Here is a 20538-nt window from a genome sequence, read left to right as displayed (position 1 = left end):
TGTGTGTGGAAGTGTGTGTGGGGATGTCTGTGTGGGGAGGTGTGTTTTAGGGATGTGTATGTGGTGAGGTGTGTGTGGGGAGGTGTGTGTGGGGAGGTGTGTGTGGGGATGTCTTTGTGGGGAGGTGTGTGGGGAGGTGTGTATGTGGGGAGGTGTGTATGTGGGGATGTGTGTGGGGAGGTGTTTGTGGGGATGTGTGTGTGGGGATGTGTGTGTGGGGATGTGTGTGTGGGGATGTGTGTGTGGGGAGGTGTGTGTGGGGATGTCTGTGTGGGGAGGTGTGTGTGGGGCGGTGTGTGTGGGGATGTGTATGTGGGGAGGTGTGTATGTGGAGATGTGTGTGTGGGGATGTGTGTGGGGAGGTGTGTGTGGGGATGTGTGTGTGGGGATGTGTGTGTGGGGATGTGTGTGTGGGGAGGTGTGTGTGGGGATGTGTGTGTGGGCAGGTGTGTGTGGGCAGGTGTGTGTGGGCAGGTGTGTGTGGGCAGGTGTGTGTGGGGATGTCTGTGTGGGGAGGTGTGTGGGGAGGTGTGTGTGTGGGGATGTCTGTGTGGGGAGGTGTGTGGGGAGGTGTGTGTGTGGGGATGTCTGTGTGGGGAGGTGTGTGTGGGGAGGTGTGTGTGGGGATGTCTGTGTGGGGAGGTGTGTGTGGGGAGGTGTGTGTGGGGATGTCTGTGTGGGGAGGTGTGTGTGGGGAGGTGTGTGTGGGGATGTCTGTGTGGGGAGGTGTGTGGGGAGGTGTGTGTGTGGGGATGTCTGTGTGGGGAGGTGTGTGTGGGGATGTCTGTGTGGGGAGGTGTGTGTGTGTCTCACTGGAGGAGAGGTTAGGGAATCACTGGAGGAGAGGTTAGGGGGTCACTGGAGGAGAGGTTAGGGAATCACTGGAGGAGAGTTTGGGAGAGGTTAGGGAGTCACTGGAGGAAAGGTTAGGGAATCACTAGAGGAGAGGTTAGGGAGTCACTGGAGGAGAGGTTAGGGGGTCACTGGAGGAGAGGTTAGGGAATCACTGGAAGAGAGGTTAGGGGGTCACTGGAGGAGAGGTTAGGGAGTCACTGGAGGAGAGGTTAGGAGAGGTTAGGGATTCACTGGAGGAGAGGTTAGGACATCACTGGAGGAGAGGTTAGGGAGACACTGGAGGAGAGGTTAGGGAGTCACTGGAGGAGAGGTTAGGAGAGGTTAGGGACTCACTGGAGGAGAGGTAAAGGAGTCACTGCTCTATTACCATATTTCTTTCTCTCTTCAGATCTCAATGAGTGCGAGGTGGAACCACAGGTTTGTGGCAGTAACAACATTTGCTGCAACACCATCGGGAGCTTCAACTGCCGGTGTCAACCTGGGTTCAGATCCACAACTGTCAACTTTACTGCTCTCACTGGGGAGTGTAAGGGTGAGTATTCAAGTGTGTGTGTGTGTGTGTGTGTGTGTGTGTGTGTGTGTGTGTGTGTGTGTGTGTGTGTGTGTGTGTGTGTGTGTGTGTGTGTGTGTGTGTGTGTGTGTGTGTGTGTGTGTGTGTGTGTGTGTGTGTAAATGCTACAATGTCAAGGGAATCTCTCTGTCTCTCTCCCCCTCTCTCCCTCTCTATATGTCTGTATTTCACTCTGGTCCTCTTGTAGACATCAATGGTTGCTTCGACTGTCCCTGTACTTTTGGATTCGGCGAAAGAGGAAATGGGGATTGTAACGATGAGTCCAGAGTGTGTATCTGTGTGGGGAGGTGCCTGTGTGGGGAGGTGTGTGTGGGGATGTCTGTGTGGGGAGGTGTGTGTGGGGATGTGTGTGTGGGGCGGTGTGTGTGGGGATGTGTGTGTGGGGGTGTCTGTGTGTGTGGGGAGGTTTGTGTGGGGAGGTGTGTGTGGGGCGGTGTGTGTGGGGAGGTGTGTGTGGGGAGGTGTGTGTGGGGAATTGTGTGTGGGGCGGTGTGTGTGGGGATGTGTGTGTGGGGATGTCTGTGTAGGGATGTCTGTGTGGGGATGTCTGTGTGGGGATGTCTGTGTGGGGAGTTGTGTGTTTGTGGGGAGGTGTGTGTGGGGGTGTGTGTGTGGGGATGTGTGTGTGGGTAGGTGTGTGTGGGGAGGTGTGTGTGGGGAGGTGTGTGTGGGGATGTCTGTGTGGGGAGGTGTGTGTGGGGAGCTGTGTGGGGATGTCTGTGTGGGGAGGTGTGTGTGGGGCGGTGTGTGTGGGGAGGTGTGTGTGGGGCGGTGTGTGTGGGGAGGTGTGTGTGGGGAGGTGTGTGTGGGGATGTGTGTGTGGGGAGGTGTGTGGGGATGCCTGTGTGGGGAGTGGTGTGTGGGGAGTGTGTGTGGGGAGGTGTGTGTGGGGAGGTGTGTGGGGAGATGTGTGTGGGGAGGTGTGTGTGGGGAGGAATGTGTGTGCGGGGAGGGGTGTGTGGGGAGGTGTGTGGGGAGGTGTGTGTGGGGAGGTGTGTGTGGGAATGTGTGTGTGGGGAGGTGTGTGTGGGGATGTGTGTGGGGAGGTGTGTGTGGGGTGTCTGTTTGGGGAGGTGTGTGGGGAGGTGTGTGGGGAGGTGTGTGGGGAGGTGTGTGTGGGGAGCTGTGTGGGGAGGTGTGTGTGGGCATGTGTGTGGGGAGGTGTGTGTGGGGATGTGTGTGGGGAGGTGTGTGTGGGGAGGTGTGTGTGGGGAGGTGTGTGTGGGGAGGTGTTTGGGGAGGTGTGTGTGGGCCGGTGTGTGTGGGGAGGTGATTGTGGGGAGGTGTGTGTGGGGATGTCTGTGCGGGGAGGTGTGTTTTAGGGATGTGTATGTGGTGAGGTGTGTGTGGGGAGGTGTGTGTGGGGAGGTGTGTGTGGGGATGTCTTTGTGGGGAGGTGTGTGGGGAGGTGTGTATGTGGGGAGGTGTGTATGTGGGGATGTGTGTGGGGAGGTGTTTGTGGGGATGTGTGTGTGGGGATGTGTGTGTGGGGATGTGTGTGTGGGGAGGTGTGTGTGGGGATGTCTGTGTGGGGAGGTGTGTGTGGGGCGGTGTGTGTGGGGATGTGTATGTGGGGAGGTGTGTATGTGGGGATGTGTGTGTGGGGATGTGTGTGGGGAGGTGTGTGTGGGGATGTGTGTGTGGGGATGTGTGTGTGGGGATGTGTGTGTGGGGATGTGTGTGTGGGGAGGTGTGTGTGGGGATGTCTGTGTGGGGAGGTGTGTGTGGGGAGGTGTGTGTGGGGAGGTGTGTGTGGGGAGGTGTGTGTGGGGATGTCTGTGTGGGGAGGTGTGTGGGGAGGTGTGTGTGTGGGGATGTCTGTGTGGGGAGGTGTGTGGGGAGGTGTGTGTGTGGGGATGTCTGTGTGGGGAGGTGTGTGTGGGGAGGTGTGTGTGTGGGGATGTCTGTGTGGGGAGGTGTGTGTGGGGAGGTCTGTGTGGGGATGTCTGTGTGGGGAGGTGTGTGTGGGGAGGTGTGTGTGGGGATGTCTGTGTGGGGAGGTGTGTGTGGGGAGGTGTGTGTGGGGATGTCTGTGTGGGGAGGTGTGTGGGGAGGTGTGTGTGTGGGGATGTCTGTGTGGGGAGGTGTGTGTGGGGATGTCTGTGTGGGGAGGTGTGTGTGGGGATGTCTGTGTGGTGAGGTGTGTGTGGGGAGGTGTGTGTGGGGATGTCTGTGTGGGGAGGTGTGTGGGGAGATGTGTGTGGGGATGTGTGTGTGGGGATGTGTGTGTGGGGATGTCTGTGTGTGTGGAGAGGTGTGTGTGGAGGTGTGTGTGGGGATGTCTGTGTGGGGAGGTGTGTGTGGGGCGGTGTGTGTGTGGGGATGTGTGTGTGGGGAGGTGTGTGGGGAGGTGTGTGTGGGGAGGTGTGTTTTAGGGATGTGTGTGTGGTGAGGTGTGTGTGGGGAGGTGTGTGTGGGGAGGTGTGTGTGGGGATGTGTGTGGGGAGGTGTGTGTGTGGGGATGTGTGTGTGGGGATGTGTGTGTGGGGAGGTGTGTGTGGGGAGGTGTGTGGGGAGGTGTGTGTGGGGAGGTGTGTTTTAGGGATGTGTGTGTGGTGAGGTGTGTGTGGGGAGGTGTGTGTGGGGAGGTGTGTGTGGGGAGTTGTGTGGGGAGGTGTCTGTGTGGGGAGGTGTGTTTTAGGGATGTGTGTGTGGTGAGTTGTGTGTGGGGAGGTGTGTGTGGGGAGATGTGTGTGTGGATGTCTGCGTGGGGAGGTGTGTGGGGAGGTGTGTATGTGGGGAGGTGTGTATGTGGGGAGGTGTGTATGTGGGGAGGTGTGTGGGGATGTGTGTGTGGGGATGTCTGTGTGGGGAGGTGTGTGTGGGGCGGTGTGTGTGGGGATGTGTGTGTGGGGATGTGTGTGTGGGGAGGTGTGTGTGGGGAGGTGTGTGGGGAGGTGTGTGTGGGGATGTCTGTTTGGGGAGGTGTGTGTGGGGAGGTGTGTGTGGGGAGGTGTGTGTGGGGAGGTGTGTGTGGTGAGGTGTGTGTGGGGAGGTGTGTGTGTGTGTCACATAACTTCTTGTTTGTTTACACACTTATACTCCTATGTTGTCACATCGGCATGGCAACGGATGTAATTGAGACCCTGTTTGTGTATGTGTGTGTGTTCCATCGGTGTGCCCCGCTCTGGGCATGTGCACAAACACACCTGGCCGATACACCTGCACCTGTCCGTCAGGGCTCAGTAACCACGGCAACAGTACTCTAGCCCTTGAGTTAATTTGTTCGCGTTCCACTCCAAATGTTTCCCAGATCTCACAGCTGTACCCATCACATGATACCGCAGCAATCTGATGCCCGACTGAGCTGTCAGTGAGGTGGAGCGCAGCCATTGGTTGATACAATACAACACCCGCCCATCTATTCAGACAGGAACTGGACCATCAGCCAAACACATCATATGATGTAGAACAGTTGATGACGTAGCACGCAGCCATTGGTTGATACAATACAACACCTGCAATGTAGTCGGACTGGAACGAGACCCCGTACCCTAAACCAGTTTGATCTGTAACCCCAACCCATCGTCTTGCATGCGGCAGAACTAAGACTCTGTGTGCATCCCAATAATCTCTCCTTTCTCGTGAAGTGTACACTTGTTCACTTTCCTTCACTGAACTCACACTAGCATGCCTCCACCAATCAAATGCTTTTAGATTTGAAGTAGTGAACGAGTGTACACTTCAGAAGAAAGGAGAGAGTAGTGGCCTCAAGGGTGGAATGTTTCTTAATATTTTTCATAATTTCGTAATTAATAAACACTTTTTTTTTTTACTGCCAAAAATCTATGTCAAATGGTTTTATTATATTTCATCCTTCTGTGATGTATATAAAGTGTAATATCGGGATGCAAACTAAACATTTTATACATTTCAGCTCTGTATCTGACGTGGTACAGGTGTCTTCTTTTTTTAAGCCCACAACCATGTGTGTGAGATGTATATTTTTGTTTCAAAGTAGATTTGTTTAAGACTACCAAGAAACACTCTGTGTGACCTTGATTTACCCACTGCAGTAAATCAATGGCACACAAACTGTGTGGATGGCTGACACCCCTCATCTAAGGCTGTTGTTCTGGAATGTTCTGTGTTTCTTCTTCTCTTTGTTTAAGACTACTCTCCTCAAATTGTTGTGTTTTCTCTCTCTCTCTCTCTCTCTCTCTCTCTCTCTCTCTCTCTCTCTCTCTCCTGCCCTCCTCCTCCTCCCACCCTCCATCTCTCACCATCTTTCCATCTTTCCATCTCTGTGTGCAGACGAGGATGAGTGTAAGGAGCAGACTGCTGATTGCCCCAACAACTCATTCTGTGTGAACAACCCAGGATCTTACGACTGCATCTGTCTGTCTGGGTACACACTAACAGAGAGCAAGAGGGGGTGTAAAGGTGAGAAACATGCTTTTATCATATGGGACCCCTTTCACTGTGTCACTTCGTATGAGTGTGTGTGTACTGTGTACTGTGTACTGTGTGCGTGTGTACTGTGTGCGTTGCGCTCTAGTCATGTGCACAAACACACCTGGCAGATATACCTGTAACTGTCTGTCAGGGCTCAGTAACCATGGCGACAACACATGTTATCCCTGACCTCTAACCCCAGATTCCTGACCTCTAACCCGATGACCCCTTCTTTTGGCCGAGTTCCAATCCAGATGTCGTCCTGAACTCACAGCTGTACCCATCACATGGCATAGCAGTAATCTGATGCCTGGATGAGCTGTCAGTGATTTTCCCACTGCAGTAAATCAATAGCACATCCACAGGTTGTTGTTCTGGAATGTACTTTGTTTCTTCTCTGTTTCTTATTTTTCTTCTCACTGGGATGTGTTCAGTTGTCTGCCTCCTCCTCACATCTTTCCTCAAGTGTTTATGTTTATGTTTGTGCATTCTCTCTTGCAAACTGATATGTGACACGTATTAATGGCAAAATAACATGCAAAACTGGCAAGATCCCAAAAACTGTATTTATATATATATTATTTATTGTATTATTTTTTTGTTGCAAAAAATGTTGGGTTCAAAACAGATGAATGACGGGTCAACACTGACGTTATATATTATGTAAACCCCTCCTCCCCTCTCTCTCTTCTGAAATCAAGAAACAGTAAGAAGTACTTAGCCAATGTTTCATCCTCATGTCTGTCTCTCTCTGTCTCTCTCTGTCTCTCTCTGTCTCTCTATGTCTCTCTCTGTCTCTCTCTGTCTCTCTCTGTCTCTCTCTCTCTCTCTCTCTCTCTCGCTCTCTCTCTCTCTCTCTCTCTCTCTCTCTCTCTCTCTCTCTCTCTCTCTCTCTCTCTCTCTCTCTCTCTCTCTCTCTCTCTCTCTCTCTCTCTCTCTCTCTCTCTCTCTAACTGTGTTGAATTGATAATGGACCTACATGTATGTTCTCTCTCATCTGTCCAGGTGTAAACTCAAATAAAATCAAATTGTATTAGTCAAATGCACCGAATACAACAGGTGTGAACTTTACAGTGAACTGATTACTTATAAGCCTTTAACCAACAATGCAGTTTCAATACAAATAAGTAAAAAATAGAAAAGTAAAAAAAGACAATAAAATAATTATTATTATTATTAAAGAGCAGCAGTAAAATAACAGTAGCGAGGCTAAATACAGAGTCAATGTGGAGGTTATATACAGGGTGTAACGTTAGAGAGTCAATGTGGAGGCTATATACAGGGTGTTACGGTACAGAGTCAATGTGGAGGCTATATACAGGGGGTACCGGTACAGAGTCAATGTGGAGGCTATATACAGGGGGTACCGGTACAGAGTCAATGTGGAGGCTATATACAGGGGGTACCGGTACAGAGTCAATGTGGAGGCTATATACAGGGGGTACCGGTACAGAGTCAATGTGGAGGCTATATACAGGGGTACCGGTACAGAGTCAATGTGGAGGCTATATACAGGGGGTACCGGTACAGAGTCAATGTGGAGGCTATATACAGGGGTACCGGTACAGAGTCAATGTGTCAATGTGTAGGCTATATACAGGGGGTACCGGTACAGAGTCAATGTGGAGGCTATATACAGGGGGTACCAGTACAGAGTCAATGTGGAGGCTATATACAGGGGGTACCGGTACAGAGTCAATGTGGAGGCTATAAACAGGGGGTACCAGTACAGAGTCAATGTGGAGGCTATATACAGGGGGTACCGGTACAGAGTCAATGTGGAGGCTATATACAAGGGGTACCGGTACAGAGTCAATGTGGAGGCTAAATACAGGGGGTACCGGTACAGAGTCAATGTGGAGGCTAAATACAGGGGGTACCGGTACAGAATAAATGTGGAGGCTAAATACTCTGTACCGGTTCCCTCTGTATTTAGCCTCCACATTGACTTGTACCGGTACCCCCTGTATATAGCCTGTATAGAGTCAATGTGGATGCTATATACAGGGAGTACCAGTACAGAGTAAATGTGGAGGCTAAATACAGGGGGTACCGGTACAGAGTCAATGTGGCGGCTAAATACAGGTTGTACCGGTACATTGTCAATGTGGAGGCTAAGTACAGGGGGTACCAGTACAGAGTCAATGTGGAGGCTATATACAGAGGGTACCAGTACAGAGTCAATGTGGAGGCTAAATACAGGTTGTACTGGTACAGTGTCAATGTGGAGGCTAAATACAGGGGCTACAAGTGCAGAGAAAATGTGGAGGCTAAATACCGAGGGTACCGGTACAGAGTCAATGTGGAGGGTAAATACAGGGGGTACCGGTACAGAGTCAATGTGGAGGCTATATACATGGGGTACCGGTACAGAGTCAATGTGGAGGCTATATACAGGGGGTACCGGTACAGACTCAATGTGGAGGCTATATACAGGGGGTACCGGTACAGAGTCAATGTGGAGGCTAAATACAGGGGGTACCGGTACAGAGTCAATGTGGAGGCTATATACAGGGGGTACCGGTACAGAGTCAATGTGGAGTCTAAATACAGGGGGTACCAGTACAGAGTCAATGTGGAGGCTGCATACAGGGGGTACCGGTACAGAGTCAATGTGGAGGCTATATACAGGGGATACCAGTACAGAGTCAATGTGGAGGCTATATATAGGGGGTACCAGTACAGAGTCAATGTGGAGGCTATATACAGGGGGTACCAGTACAGAGTCAATGTGGAAGCTATATAAAGGGGGTACCAGTACAGAGTCAATGTGGAGGCTATATACAGGGGGTACCAGTACAGAGTCAATGTGGAGGCTATATACAGGGGGTACCGGTACAGAGTCAATATGGAGGCTATATACAGGGGGTACCGGTACATACTCAATGTGGAGGCTATATACAGGGGGTTCCGGTACAGAGTCAATGTGGAGGCTAAATACAGGGGGTACCGGTACAGAGTCAATGTGGAGGCTAAATACAGGGGGTACCAGTACAGAGTCAATGTGGAGGCTATATACAGGGGGGTACCGGTACAGAGTCAATGTGGAGGCTAAATACAGGGGGTACCGGTACAGAGTCAATGTGGAAGCTATATAAAGGGGGTACCAGTACAGAGTCAATGTGGAGGCTATATACAGGGGGTACCAGTACAGAGTCAATGTGGAGGCTAAATACAGGGCCCTATTCCCTATATAGTGCACTACATTAGGGCCCTATTCCCTATATAGTGCACTACATTAGACCAGGGCCCTTTTCCCTATATAGTGCACTACGTTAGACCAGGGCCCTATTCCCTATATAGTGCACTTCATTAGACCAGGGTCCTATTCCCTATATAGTGCACTACATTAGACAGAGTCAATGTGGAGGCTAAATACAGGGGGTACCGGTACAGAGTAAATGTGGAGGCTATATACAGGGGGTACCAGTAAAGAGTCAATGTGGAGGCTAAATACAGGGGGTACCAGTAAAGAGTCAATGTGGAGGCTAAATACAGGGGGTACCAGTAAAGAGTCAATGTGGAGGCTATATACAGGGGGTACCGGTACAGAATAAATGTGGAGGCTATATACAGGGGGTACCGGTACAGAGTCAATGTGGAGGCTATATACAGGGGGTACCAGTACAGAGTCAATGTGGAGGCTAAATACAAGGGGGTAGCGGTACAAATTCAATGTGGAGGCTAAATACAAGGGGTACCGTTACAGAGTCAATATGGAGGCTATATACAATGGGTACCGGTACAGACTCAATGTGGAGGATAAATACAGGGGGTACCGGTACATAGTCAATGTGCGGGGGCACCGGTTAGTCGAGATAATATTTAGATATAATTAGAGTTAAAGTGACTATGCATAGATAATAAACAGAGAGTAGCAGCAGCGTAAAGGAGAGGGGGAGGGGGGGCAATGCAAATAGTCTGGGTAGCCATTTTGATAGCTGTTCAGGAGTCTTATGGCTTGGGGTTTAGAAGCCTCTTGGACCTAGACCTGGCGCTCCGGTACCGCTTGACGTTCAGTAGCAGAGAGAACAGCCTATGGGGTGGCTGGAGTCTTTGACAATTTTTTAGGCCTTCCTCTGACACCGCCTGGTATAGAGGTCCTGGATGGCAGAAAGCTTGGCCCCAGTGATGTGCTGGGCCGTACACATTACCGTCTGTAGTACCTTGCGGTCGGAGGCCGAGCGGTTGCCATACCAGGCAGAGATGCAACCAGTCAGGATGCTCTCAATGGTGCAGATGTAGAACTTTTTGAGGATCTGAGGACCCATTTCAGTCTCCTGGGGGGGCAATAGGCATTGTCGTGCCCTGTTCATGACTGTCTTGTTGTGTTTGGACCATGATAGTTTGTTGGTGATGTGAACACCAAGGAACTTGAAGCGCTCAACCTGCTCCACTACAGACCCGTCGATGAGAATGGGGCGTACCCGGTCCTCCATTTCCTGTAGTCCACAATCACAATAACTGTCATCCAAATGAAAGCTATACAGTCAGTGAGCATCTAAAATTTCAAAAGCAATGGGTATTTTGGATAAATGGACACCAAGGGAATATATCCAATTTTAAGTGTGGTCCTCCGGACCTCGTTGAAGACCAAATGCAGCAAACTTGGAAAAATGAGTTTGACCCCCCTGAACTAGACTGTTAGAGAGTTCACTACCCTCACTGATCCCCATGCTACTTCCTCAAACAGAGGATACTGTTGTGTCACTGCAAACCACCTCATAAGGACAGGTCTAAGTTCAGTTTTACTGTGTAAGCCTGGATAATGATGATCAGTAAGGGACTATATAAACTGATCTGAGTGTGGTGCTTATATTACAGTAGGGACTCTGTTGATGTAGAAACCGTTATTCCATTGGCAGCTTCCTCTTTCTAGTTCTGAGGCCCAAATGACACCCTTTTCCCTGTATAGTGCACTACATTAGACCAGGGCCCTATTCCCTACATAGTGCACTACATTAGACCAGGGCCCTATTCCCTACATAGTGCACTACATTAGACCAGGGCCCTATTCCCTATATAGTGCACTACATTAGACCAGGGCCCTATTCCCTATATAGTGCACTACATTAGACCAGAGCCCTATTCCCTATATAGTGCACTACATTAGACCAGGGCCCTATTCCCTATATAGTGCACTTCATTAGACCAGGGCCCTATTCCATTTATAGTGCACTACATTAGACCAGGGCCCTATTCCATATATAGTGCACTTCATTAGACCAGGGCCCTATTCCCTATATAGTGCACTACATTAGACCAGGACCCTATTCCCTACATAGTGCACTACATTAGACCAGGGCCCTAATCCCTATATAGTGCACTACATTAGACCAGGGCCCTATTCCCTATATAGTGCACTACATTAGACCAGGGCCCTATTCCCTATATAGTGCACTACATTAGACCAGGGCCCATAGAGCGCTATATAATAGGTTGTCATTTGGGATGCGTCCTAGGATGGTTACCATGGTAACATTTCATCACTGGTGTGCTGTGGGTTTCTGGGTGTTTTAATCTCCACCTCAACTTCCTCTCTGTCTCATGTCTTCATTTGTATCTTAGTTAGTTGGTATCTGATGGTAAACATGGTTACCCATGGCAACATCTTGGATCTACTATTGTGGTGTGGTGTGTTGTGGTGGTGTTGTGTTGTGGTGTGTGGTGTGTTGTTGTGTTGTGGTGTGGTGTGTTGTTGTGTTGTGGTGTTGTGTTGTGGTGTTGTTGTGTTGTTGTGTTGTTGTGTTGTGGTGTTGTGTTGTGGTGTTGTGGTGTGTGTTGTGGTGTGTGTTGTGGTGTGTTGTATTTGTATTTATTAAGGATCCCCATTAGTTCCAGCCAAGGCAGCAACTACTCTTCCTGGGGTCCAGCAATATTAAAGCAGTTTAAAAACATTACAAAACATTCACAACAGATTTCACAACACACTAAGTGTGTGCCCTTTAGGCCGTTACTCCACCACCACATACAGTATCTACAACACAAACTCCATGTGTAGTGCGTATGTTATCATGTGTGTGTGTATGCATGTCTGTTATCGTGTTTGTGCCTATGTTTGTGTTGCTTCACAGTCCCCACTGTTCCATAAGGCGTGTTTTTATACATGTTTTAAACTTACTTGATGTGGAAGAGATTTCCATGTGGTCACGGCTCTATGTAGTAGTGTTTCCTGTAGTCTGTTATGTCACGGCTCTATGTAGTAGTGTTTCCTGTAGTCTGTTATGTCACGGCTCTATGTAGTAGTGTTTCCTGTAGTCTGTTATGTCACGGCTCTATGTAGTAGTGTTTCCTGTAGTCTGTTCTGGACTTGGGTATTGTGAAGAGACCTCTGGTGGCATGTCTTGTGGGGTATTTATGGGTGTCTGAGCTGTGTGCCAGTAGTTCAAACAGACAGTGTGTTGTGTTATGTTGTTATGTGTGGTGTAGTGTGTGGTGTGATCATTGTGGTGTGTTGTTGTGGTGTTGTGGTGTGTTGTTGTGGTGTTGTTGTGTGTGTTTTTGTGGTATATTGTTGTGTGTTATTGTGATGTGGTTGTGGTGTGGTGTGTGTTGTTGTGGTGTGTTGTTGTGGTGTGTTGTTGTGGTGTTGAGGTGTGTTGTTGTGGTGTGTTGTTGTGGTGTGTTGTTGTGGTGTGGTGTTGAGGTGTGTTGTTGTGGTGTGTTGGTGTGGGTGTTGTGGTGTGGGTGTTGTGGTGTGGTGTGTTGTTGTGGTGTGTTGTGGTGTGGTGTTGTATTTGTATTTATTAAGGATCCCCATTAGTTCCAGTCAAGGCAGCAACTACTCTTCCTGGGGTCCAGCAACGTTAAAGAAATTTAAAAACATTACAAAACATTCACAACAGATTTCACAACACACTCACTTCTCTCCTCAAGTGTTAATGTTAATGCTTTTGCATTCTCTCTCTCTCTCTCTCTCTCTCTCTCTCTCTCTCTCTCTCTCTCTCCCTCTCCCTCTCCCTCTCCCTCTCCCTCTCTCCCTCTCCCTCTCCTTCTCCATCTCTCTTTATGTCTGTATTTCACTCTGGTCCTCTTGTAGACATCAATGAGTGTAGCGACTGCCCCTGTACTTCCGAAAACAGCAAAAGAGGAGATGGGGATTGTAACGGTGAGTCCAGAGTGTGTGTGTGTGGGGATGTCTGTGTGTGGAGGTGTGTGTGTGTGGGGAGGTGTGTGTGGAGGTGTGTGTGGAGGTGTGTGTTGGGGGATGTGTGTGTGTGGAGGTGTGTGTGTGTGGGGATGTCTGTGTGGGGAGGTGTGTGGGGAGGTGTGTGTGGAGGTGTGTGTGAAGGTGTGTGTGGGGATGTCTGTGTGTGGGGATGTCTGTGTGGCGAGGTATGTGTGGGGATGTTTGTGTGGAGAGGTGTGTGGAGAGGTGTGTGGGGAGGTGTGTGGGGGTGTGTGTGTGGAGAAGTCTGTGTGGGGAGGTGTGTGTGTGTCACGTAACATCTTGTTTGTTTAAATACTTATACTCTTATGTTGTCACAACATATACTCTTATGTTGTCACACACACATAATTGAGACCCTGTATGTGTGTGTGTGTGCTGTGAGGGTCTCAGCTTAGCTTATGTGTGTGTGTGTGTGTGTGTTTGTGATGCGAGGGTCTCAGCTTAGCTTGTGTGTGTGTGTGTGTGTGTGTGTGTGTGTGTGTGTGTGTGTGTGTGTGTGTGTGTGTGTGTGTGTGTGTGTGTGTGTGTGTGTGTGTGTGTGTGTGTGTGTGTGTGTGTTTGTGTGTGTGTGTGTGTGTGTGATGTGAGGGTCTCAGCTTAGCTTATGTGTGTGTGTGTGTGTGTGTGTGTGTGTGTGTGTGTGTGTGTGTGTGTGTGTGTGTGTGTGTGTGTGTGTGTGTGTGTGTGTGCTGTGATGCGAGGGTCTCAGCTTAGCTTGTGTGTGTGTCCACTACAGATGAGGATGAGTGTATGTGGGTTCCCCCGGTGGGCGGCACTCTGGACATGTGCACAAACTGCACCTGTCCATCAGGGCTCAGTAACCACGGCAACAACACATGTTATCCCTGACCCCTGACCTCTAACCCCCGATTCCTGACCTCTAACCCCATGACCCCTTCTTTTGGCCGAGTTCCAATCCAGATGTCTGCCTGATCTCACAGCTGTACCCATAACATGATATAGCAGCAATCTGATGCCTGGATGAGCTGTCAGTGATTTTCCCACTGCAGTAAATCAATAGCACATACACAGGTTGTTGTTCTGGAATGTACTTTGTTTCTTCTCTGTTTCTTATTTTTCTTCTCACTGGGATGTGTTCAGTTGTCTGCCTCCTCCTCACCTCAAGTGTTTATGTTAATGCTCTCTCTCTCTCATATAGATGAGTGTAATGTAACTGCTGGTATCTGTGGAGAGGGAGGGACCTGTCAGAACATGGAAGGAAGCTACAGTTGCCTCTGTCTCCCAGGATACAGTAACTATGGGAACAAACAGGCTAGGTGCTCAGGTGAGGAAAGAATCTGGTACCATGATGTACTGCTTCCCACAATACGGTACAGTAAGGTTTGAACAGTCTTTAATTACGTCTATATCTAACATAACATAACATACCATGATGCACTGCTTCCCACGATACGGTACAGTAAGGTTTGAACAGTCTTTAATTACGTCTATATCTAACATAACATAACATACCATGATGCACTGCTTCCCACGATACGGTACAGTAAGGTTTGAACAGTCTTTAATTACGTCTATATCTAACATAACATAACATACGTCGTCTAGCAGACACTTTTATTCAAAATCGACTTACGGCAAGAGAGTGGATACATTTTCACAAGCGTGGCCCCAGCAGGAATCGAACCCTCAACCCTTGGCAGTTCTCTACCAACAGAGCCACACAGGACCAACAGGCTGTCTGGCCCAGGGGAGTCAAACATACTTCCCATTAAACGATCTCAGTCAACATTTAAATGACTAAAACTGAACTGTGTTGAATTGATAATGGACCTACATGTATGTTCTCTCTCATCTGTCCAGGTGTTAACTCAAATAAAAATCAAATTGTATCACATGCGCCGAATACAACAGGTGTAGTAGACCTTACAGTGAAATGCTGACTGACAAGCCTTTAACCAACAATGCAGTTTTAAGACAAATAAGTAAAAAATGTATAAATAAATAATAATTAAAGAGCAGCAGTAAAATAACAGTAGTGAGGTTATATACAGGGTGTACTGGTACAGAGTCAATGTGGAGGCTAAATACAGGGGGTACCGGAACAGAGTCAATGTGGAGGCTAAATACAGGGGGTACCGGTACAGAGTCAATGTGGAGGCTAAATACAGGGGGTACCAGTACAGAGTCAATGTGGAGGCTATATACAGGGGGTACCAGTACAGAGTCAATGTGGAGGCTATATACAGGGGGTACCAGTACAGAGTCAATGTGGAGGCTATATAAAGGGGGTACCAGTACAGAGTCAATGTGGAGGCTAAATACAGGGGGTACCAGTACAGAGTCAATGTGGAGGCTATATACAGGGGGTACCAGTACTGAGTCAATGTGGAGGCTATATACAGGGGGTACCGGTACAGAGTCAATGTGGAGGCTATATATATAGACGGAACCAGTACAGAGTCATTGTGGAGGCTATATACAGGGGGTACCAGTACAGAGTCAATGTGGAGGCTATATATATAGACGGTAACAGTACAGAGTCAATGTGGAGTGTGTATATAGACGGTACCAGTACAGAGTCAATGTCGAGGCTATATACAGGGGGTACCGGTACAGAGTCAATGTAGAGGCTATATACAGGGGGTACCGATACAGAGTCAATGTGGAGGCTATATACAGGGGGTACCGGTACAGAGTCAATGTAGAGGCTATATACAGGGGGTACCGGTACAGACTCAATATGGAGGCTAAAAACAGGGGGTACCGCAACAGAGTCAATGTGGAGGCTATATACAGGGGGTACCGGTACAGAGTCAATGTGGAGGCTATATACAGGGGGTACCGGTACAGAGTCAATGTGGAGGCTTTATACAGGGGGTACCGGTACAGAGTCAATGTGGAGGCTATATACAGGGGGTACCGGTACAGAGTCAATGTGGAGGCTATATACAGGGGGTACCAATACATACTCAATGTGGAGGCTAAATACAGGGGGTACCAGTACAGAGTCAAAGTGGAGGCTAAATACAGGGGGTACCGGTACAGAGTCAATGTGGAGGCTAAACACAAGGGGTAGCAGTACAGAGTCAATGTGGAGGCTAAATACAGGGGGTACCGGTACAGAGTCAATGTGGAGGCTAAATACAGGGGGTACCGGTACAGACTTAATATGGAGGCTAAAAACAGGGGGTACCAGTACAGAGTCAATGTGGAGGCTAAATACAGGGGATACCAGTACAGAGTCAATGTGGAGGCTAAATACAGGGGGTACCAGTACAGAGTCAATATGGAGGCTAAAAACAGGGGGTACCAGTACAGAGTCAATGTGGAGGCTAAATACAGGGGGTACCAGTACAGAGTCAATGTGGAGGCTATATACAGGGGGTACCGATACAGAGTCAATGTGGAGGCTATATACAGGGGGCACCGCTACCCAGTCAATGTGGAGGCTAAATACAGGGGATACCAGTACAGAGTCAATGTGGAGGCTATATACAATGGGTACCGGTACAGACTCAATGTGGAGGATAAATACAGGGGGTACCGGTACAGAGTCAATGTGCGGGGGCACCGGTTAGTCGTGGTAATATATAGATATAATTAGAGTTAAATTGACTATGCATAGATAATAAACAGAGAGTAGCAGCAGCGTAAAGGAGAGGGGGAGGGGGGGGGGAAATGCAAATAGTCTGGGTAGCCATTTGGATAGCTGTTCAGGAGTCTTATGGCTTGGGGTTTAGAAGCCTCTTGGACCTAGACCTGGCGCTCCGGTACCGCTTGACGTTCAGTAGCAGAGAGAACAGCCTATGGGGTGGCTGGAGTCTTTGACAATTTGTAGGGCCTTCCTCTGATACCGCCTGGTATAGAGGTCCTGGATGGCAGAAAGCTTGGCCCCAGTGATGTACTGGGCCGTACACATTACCGTCTGTAGTACCTTGCGGTCGGAGGCCGAGCAGTTGCCATACCAGGCAGTGATGCAACCAGTCAGGATGCTCTCAATGGTGCAGATGTAGAACTTTTTGAGGATCTGAGGACCCATTTCAGTCTCCTGGGGGGGCAATAGGCATTGTCGTGCCCTCTTCACGACTGTCTTGTTGTGTTTGGACCATGATAGTTTGTTGGTGATGTGAACACCAAGGAACTTGAAGCGCTCAACCTGCTCCACTACAGACCCGTCGATGAGAATGGGGGCGTACCCGGTCCTCCATTTCCTGTAGTCCACAATCACAATAACTGTCATCCAAATGAAAGCTAGACAGTCAGTGAGCATCTAAAATTTCAAAAGCAATGGGTATTTTGGATAAATGGACGCCAAGGGAATATATCCAATTTTAAGTGTGGTCCTCCGGACCTCGTTGAAGACCAAATGAGGCCCACTTGGAAAAATGAGTTTGACCCCCCTGAACTAGACTGTTAGAGAGTTCACTACCCTCACTGATCCCCATGCTACTTCCTCAAACAGAGGTTACTGTTGTGTCACTGCAAACCGCCCCATAAGGACAGGCCTAGGTTCAGTTTTACAGTGTAAGCCTGGATAATGATGATCAGTAAGGAACTATGTAAACTGAGTGTGGTGCTTATATTACAGTAGGGACTCTGTTGCTGTAGAAACCGTTATTCCACTGGCAGCTTCCTCTTTCTAGTTCTGAGGCCCAAATGACACCCTTTTCCCTGTATAGTGCACTACATTAGACCAGGGCCCTATTCCCTACATAGTGCACTACATTAGACCAGGGCCCTAATCCCTATATAGTGCACTACATTAGACCAGGGCCCTATTCCCTACATAGTGCACTACATTAGACCAGGGCCCTATTCCCTACATAGTGCACTACATTAGACCAGGGCCCATAGAGCGCTATATAATAGGTTGTCATTTGGGATGCGTGCTAGGATGGTTACCATGGTAACATTTCATCACTGGTGTGCTGTGGGTTTCTGGGTGTTTTAATCTCCACCTCAACTTCCACTCTGTCTCATGTCTTCATTTGTATCTTAGTTAGTTGGTATCTGATGGTAAACATGGTTACCCATGGCAACAACGTGGATCTACTATTGTGGTGTGGTGTGGTGTATGGTGTGTTGTGGTGTGGTGTGTGTTGTGTTGTGATGTGTTGTATTTGTATTTATTAAGGATTCCCATTAGTTCCAGCCAAGGCAGCAACTACTCTTCCTGGGGTCCAGCAACATTAAAGCAGTTTAAAAACATTACAAAACATTCACAACAGATTTCACACATCACTAAGTGTGTGCCCTTTAGGCCGTTACTCCACCACCACATACAGTATCTACAACACAAACTCCATGTGTAGTGCGTATGTTATCATGTGTGTGTGTATGTTATCATGTGTGTGTGTATGCATGTCTGTTATCGTGTTTGTGCCTATGTTTGTGTTGCTTCACAGTCCCCACTGTTCCATAAGGCGTGTTTTTATACATGTTTTAAACTTACTTGATGTGGAAGAGATTTCCATGTGGTCCCGGCTCTATGTAGTAGTGTTTCCTGTAGTCTGTTCTGGACTTGGGTATTGTGAAGAGACCTCTGGTGACCTCTGGTTTGTTGTGTTATGTTGTTATGTGTGGTGTAGTGTGTGGTGTGATCATTGTGGTGTGTTGTTGTGGTGTTGTGGTGTGGTGTGTTGTTGTGGTGTGTTGTTGTGGTGTTGTTGTGGTGTGTTGTTGTGGTGTTGTTGTGGTGTGGTGTGTTGTTGTGGTGTGTGTTGCTGTGGTGTGTGTTGTTGTGGTGGTGTTGTGGTGTGGTGTTGTGGTGTGTTGTGGGTGTTGTGGTGTGGTGTTGTGGTGTGTTGTTGTGGTGTGGTGTGGTGTTGTGGTGTGGTGTTGTTGTGTGTTGTGGTGTGTTGTGGTGTTGTGGTGTGTTGTTGTGGTGTTGTGGTGTGTTGTGGTGTGGTGTTGTGGTGTGTTGTGGTGTGGTGTGTTGTTGTGGTGTTGTGGTGTTGTTGTTGTGGTGTGGTGTTTTGGTGTGTTGTGGTGTTGTGGTGTTGTGGTGTTGTGGTGTGGTGTTGTGGTGTGTTGTGGTGTTGTGTTGTGGTGTGTTGTGGTGTGTTGTTGTGGTGTGTTGTGGTGTGTTGTGGTGTTGTGGTGTGGTGTTGTTGTGATGTGTGTTGTTGTGGTGTTGTTGTGGTGTGGGTGTTTTGGTGTGTTGTTGTGGTGTTGTGGTGTTGTGGTGTTGTGGTGTGGTGTTGTGGTGTGTTGTGGTGTTGTGGTGTGGTGTTGTGGTGTGTTGTGGTGTTGTGGTGTTGTTGTGATGTGTGTTGTTGTGGTGTGGTGTGGTGTGTTGTGGTGTGGGTGTTGTGGTGTGTTGTGGTGTTGTGGTGTGGTGTTGTGGTGTGTTGTTGTGGTGTGGTGTTGTGGTGTGGTGTTGTGGTGTTGTGGTGTTGTGGTGTGGTGTTGTGGTGTTGTGGTGTTGTGGTGTGGTGTTGTGGTGGTGTGGTGTTGTGGTGTGGTGTTGTGGTGTGGTGTTGTGGTGTGGTGTTGTGGTGTTGTGGTGTGGTGTGGTGTTGTGGTGTGGTGTTGTGGTGTGGTGTTGTGGTGTTGTGGTGTGGGTGTTGTGGTGTGGGTTTGTGGTGTGTTGTTGTGGTGGGGTGTTGTGTTGTGGTGTGGGTGTTGTGGTGTGTTGTTGTGGTTTTGTGGTGTGTTGTTGTGGTGTGTTGTTGTGGTGTTGTGGTGTGGTGTGTTGTTGTGGTGTTGTGGTGTTGTGGTGTGGTGTGTGTTGTTGTGGTGTGTTGTTGTGGTGTTTTGTGGTGTGGTGTGTTGTGGTGTGTTGTGGTGTGGTGTTGTGTTGTTGTGGTGTGTTGTGGTGTGGTGTGGTGGTGTTGTGGTGTGTTGTGGTGTGGTGTGGTGTTGTGGTGTTGTGGTGTGGTGGTGTGGTGTGATGTTGTGGTGTTGTGGTGTTGTGGTGTTGTGGTGTGGTGTGGTGTGGTATGGTGTTGTGGTGTTGTGGTGTTGTGGTGTTGTGGTGTTGTGGTGTTGTGGTGTGTTGTGGTGTGGTGTTGTGGTGTGTTGTGGTGTGGTGTTGTGGTGTTGTGGTGTTGTGGTGTGGTGGTGTGGTGTTGTGGTGTGGTGGTGTGTTGTTGTGGTGTGGTGTGCTGTTGTGGTGTTGTGGTGTGTTGTGGTGGTTGTGGTGTTGTGGTGTGGTGTTGTGGTGTGGTGTTGTGGTGTGTTGTTGTGGTGTGGTGTTGTGGTGTGTTGTTGTGGTGTGGTGTTGTGGTGTGTTGTTGTGGTGTGGTGTTGTGGTGTTGTGGTGTTGTGGTGTTGTGGTGTGGTGTTGTGGTGTTGTGGTGTTGTGGTGTGGTGTTGTGGTGTTGTGGTGTTGTGGTGTTGTGGTGTGGTGTTGTGGTGTGTTGTTGTGGTGTTGTGGTGTGTTGTTGTGGTGTGGTGTTGTGGTGTGTTGTTGTGTTGTTGTGTTGTGGTGTGTTGTTGTGTTGTTGTGTTGTGGTGTGTTGTTGTGGTGTTGTGGTGTTGTGTTGTGTTGTTGTGGTGTTGTGGTGTTGTGTTGTTGTGTTGTTGTGTTGTGGTGTTGTGGTGTGTTGTTGTGTTGTTGTGTTGTTGTGTTGTTGTTGTGTTG

General features: G+C 48.9%; 1 protein-coding gene across 1 annotated transcript in view; it reads left to right on the top strand.

The window, feature by feature from the left end:
- LOC120023624 (fibrillin-2-like) overlaps positions 1 to 20538 on the top strand; it is a 35888-nt gene that overhangs the window by 11421 nt on the left and 3929 nt on the right. Inside the window, exons 3-6 of the mRNA XM_038967671.1 lie at positions 1244 to 1387; positions 5681 to 5809; positions 12861 to 12929; positions 14152 to 14277. Of these exons, the coding sequence (XP_038823599.1) occupies positions 1244 to 1387; positions 5681 to 5809; positions 12861 to 12929; positions 14152 to 14277 (468 nt within the window). The remainder of the gene's footprint in view (positions 1 to 1243; positions 1388 to 5680; positions 5810 to 12860; positions 12930 to 14151; positions 14278 to 20538) is intronic.

Source organism: Salvelinus namaycush, chromosome 2, assembly GCF_016432855.1.
Source record: "Salvelinus namaycush isolate Seneca chromosome 2, SaNama_1.0, whole genome shotgun sequence".
Taxonomy (NCBI): domain Eukaryota; kingdom Metazoa; phylum Chordata; class Actinopteri; order Salmoniformes; family Salmonidae; genus Salvelinus; species Salvelinus namaycush.
The sequence above is the reverse complement of the archived record's forward strand: the minus strand, read 5'-3'. Positions and strand labels throughout refer to the sequence as shown.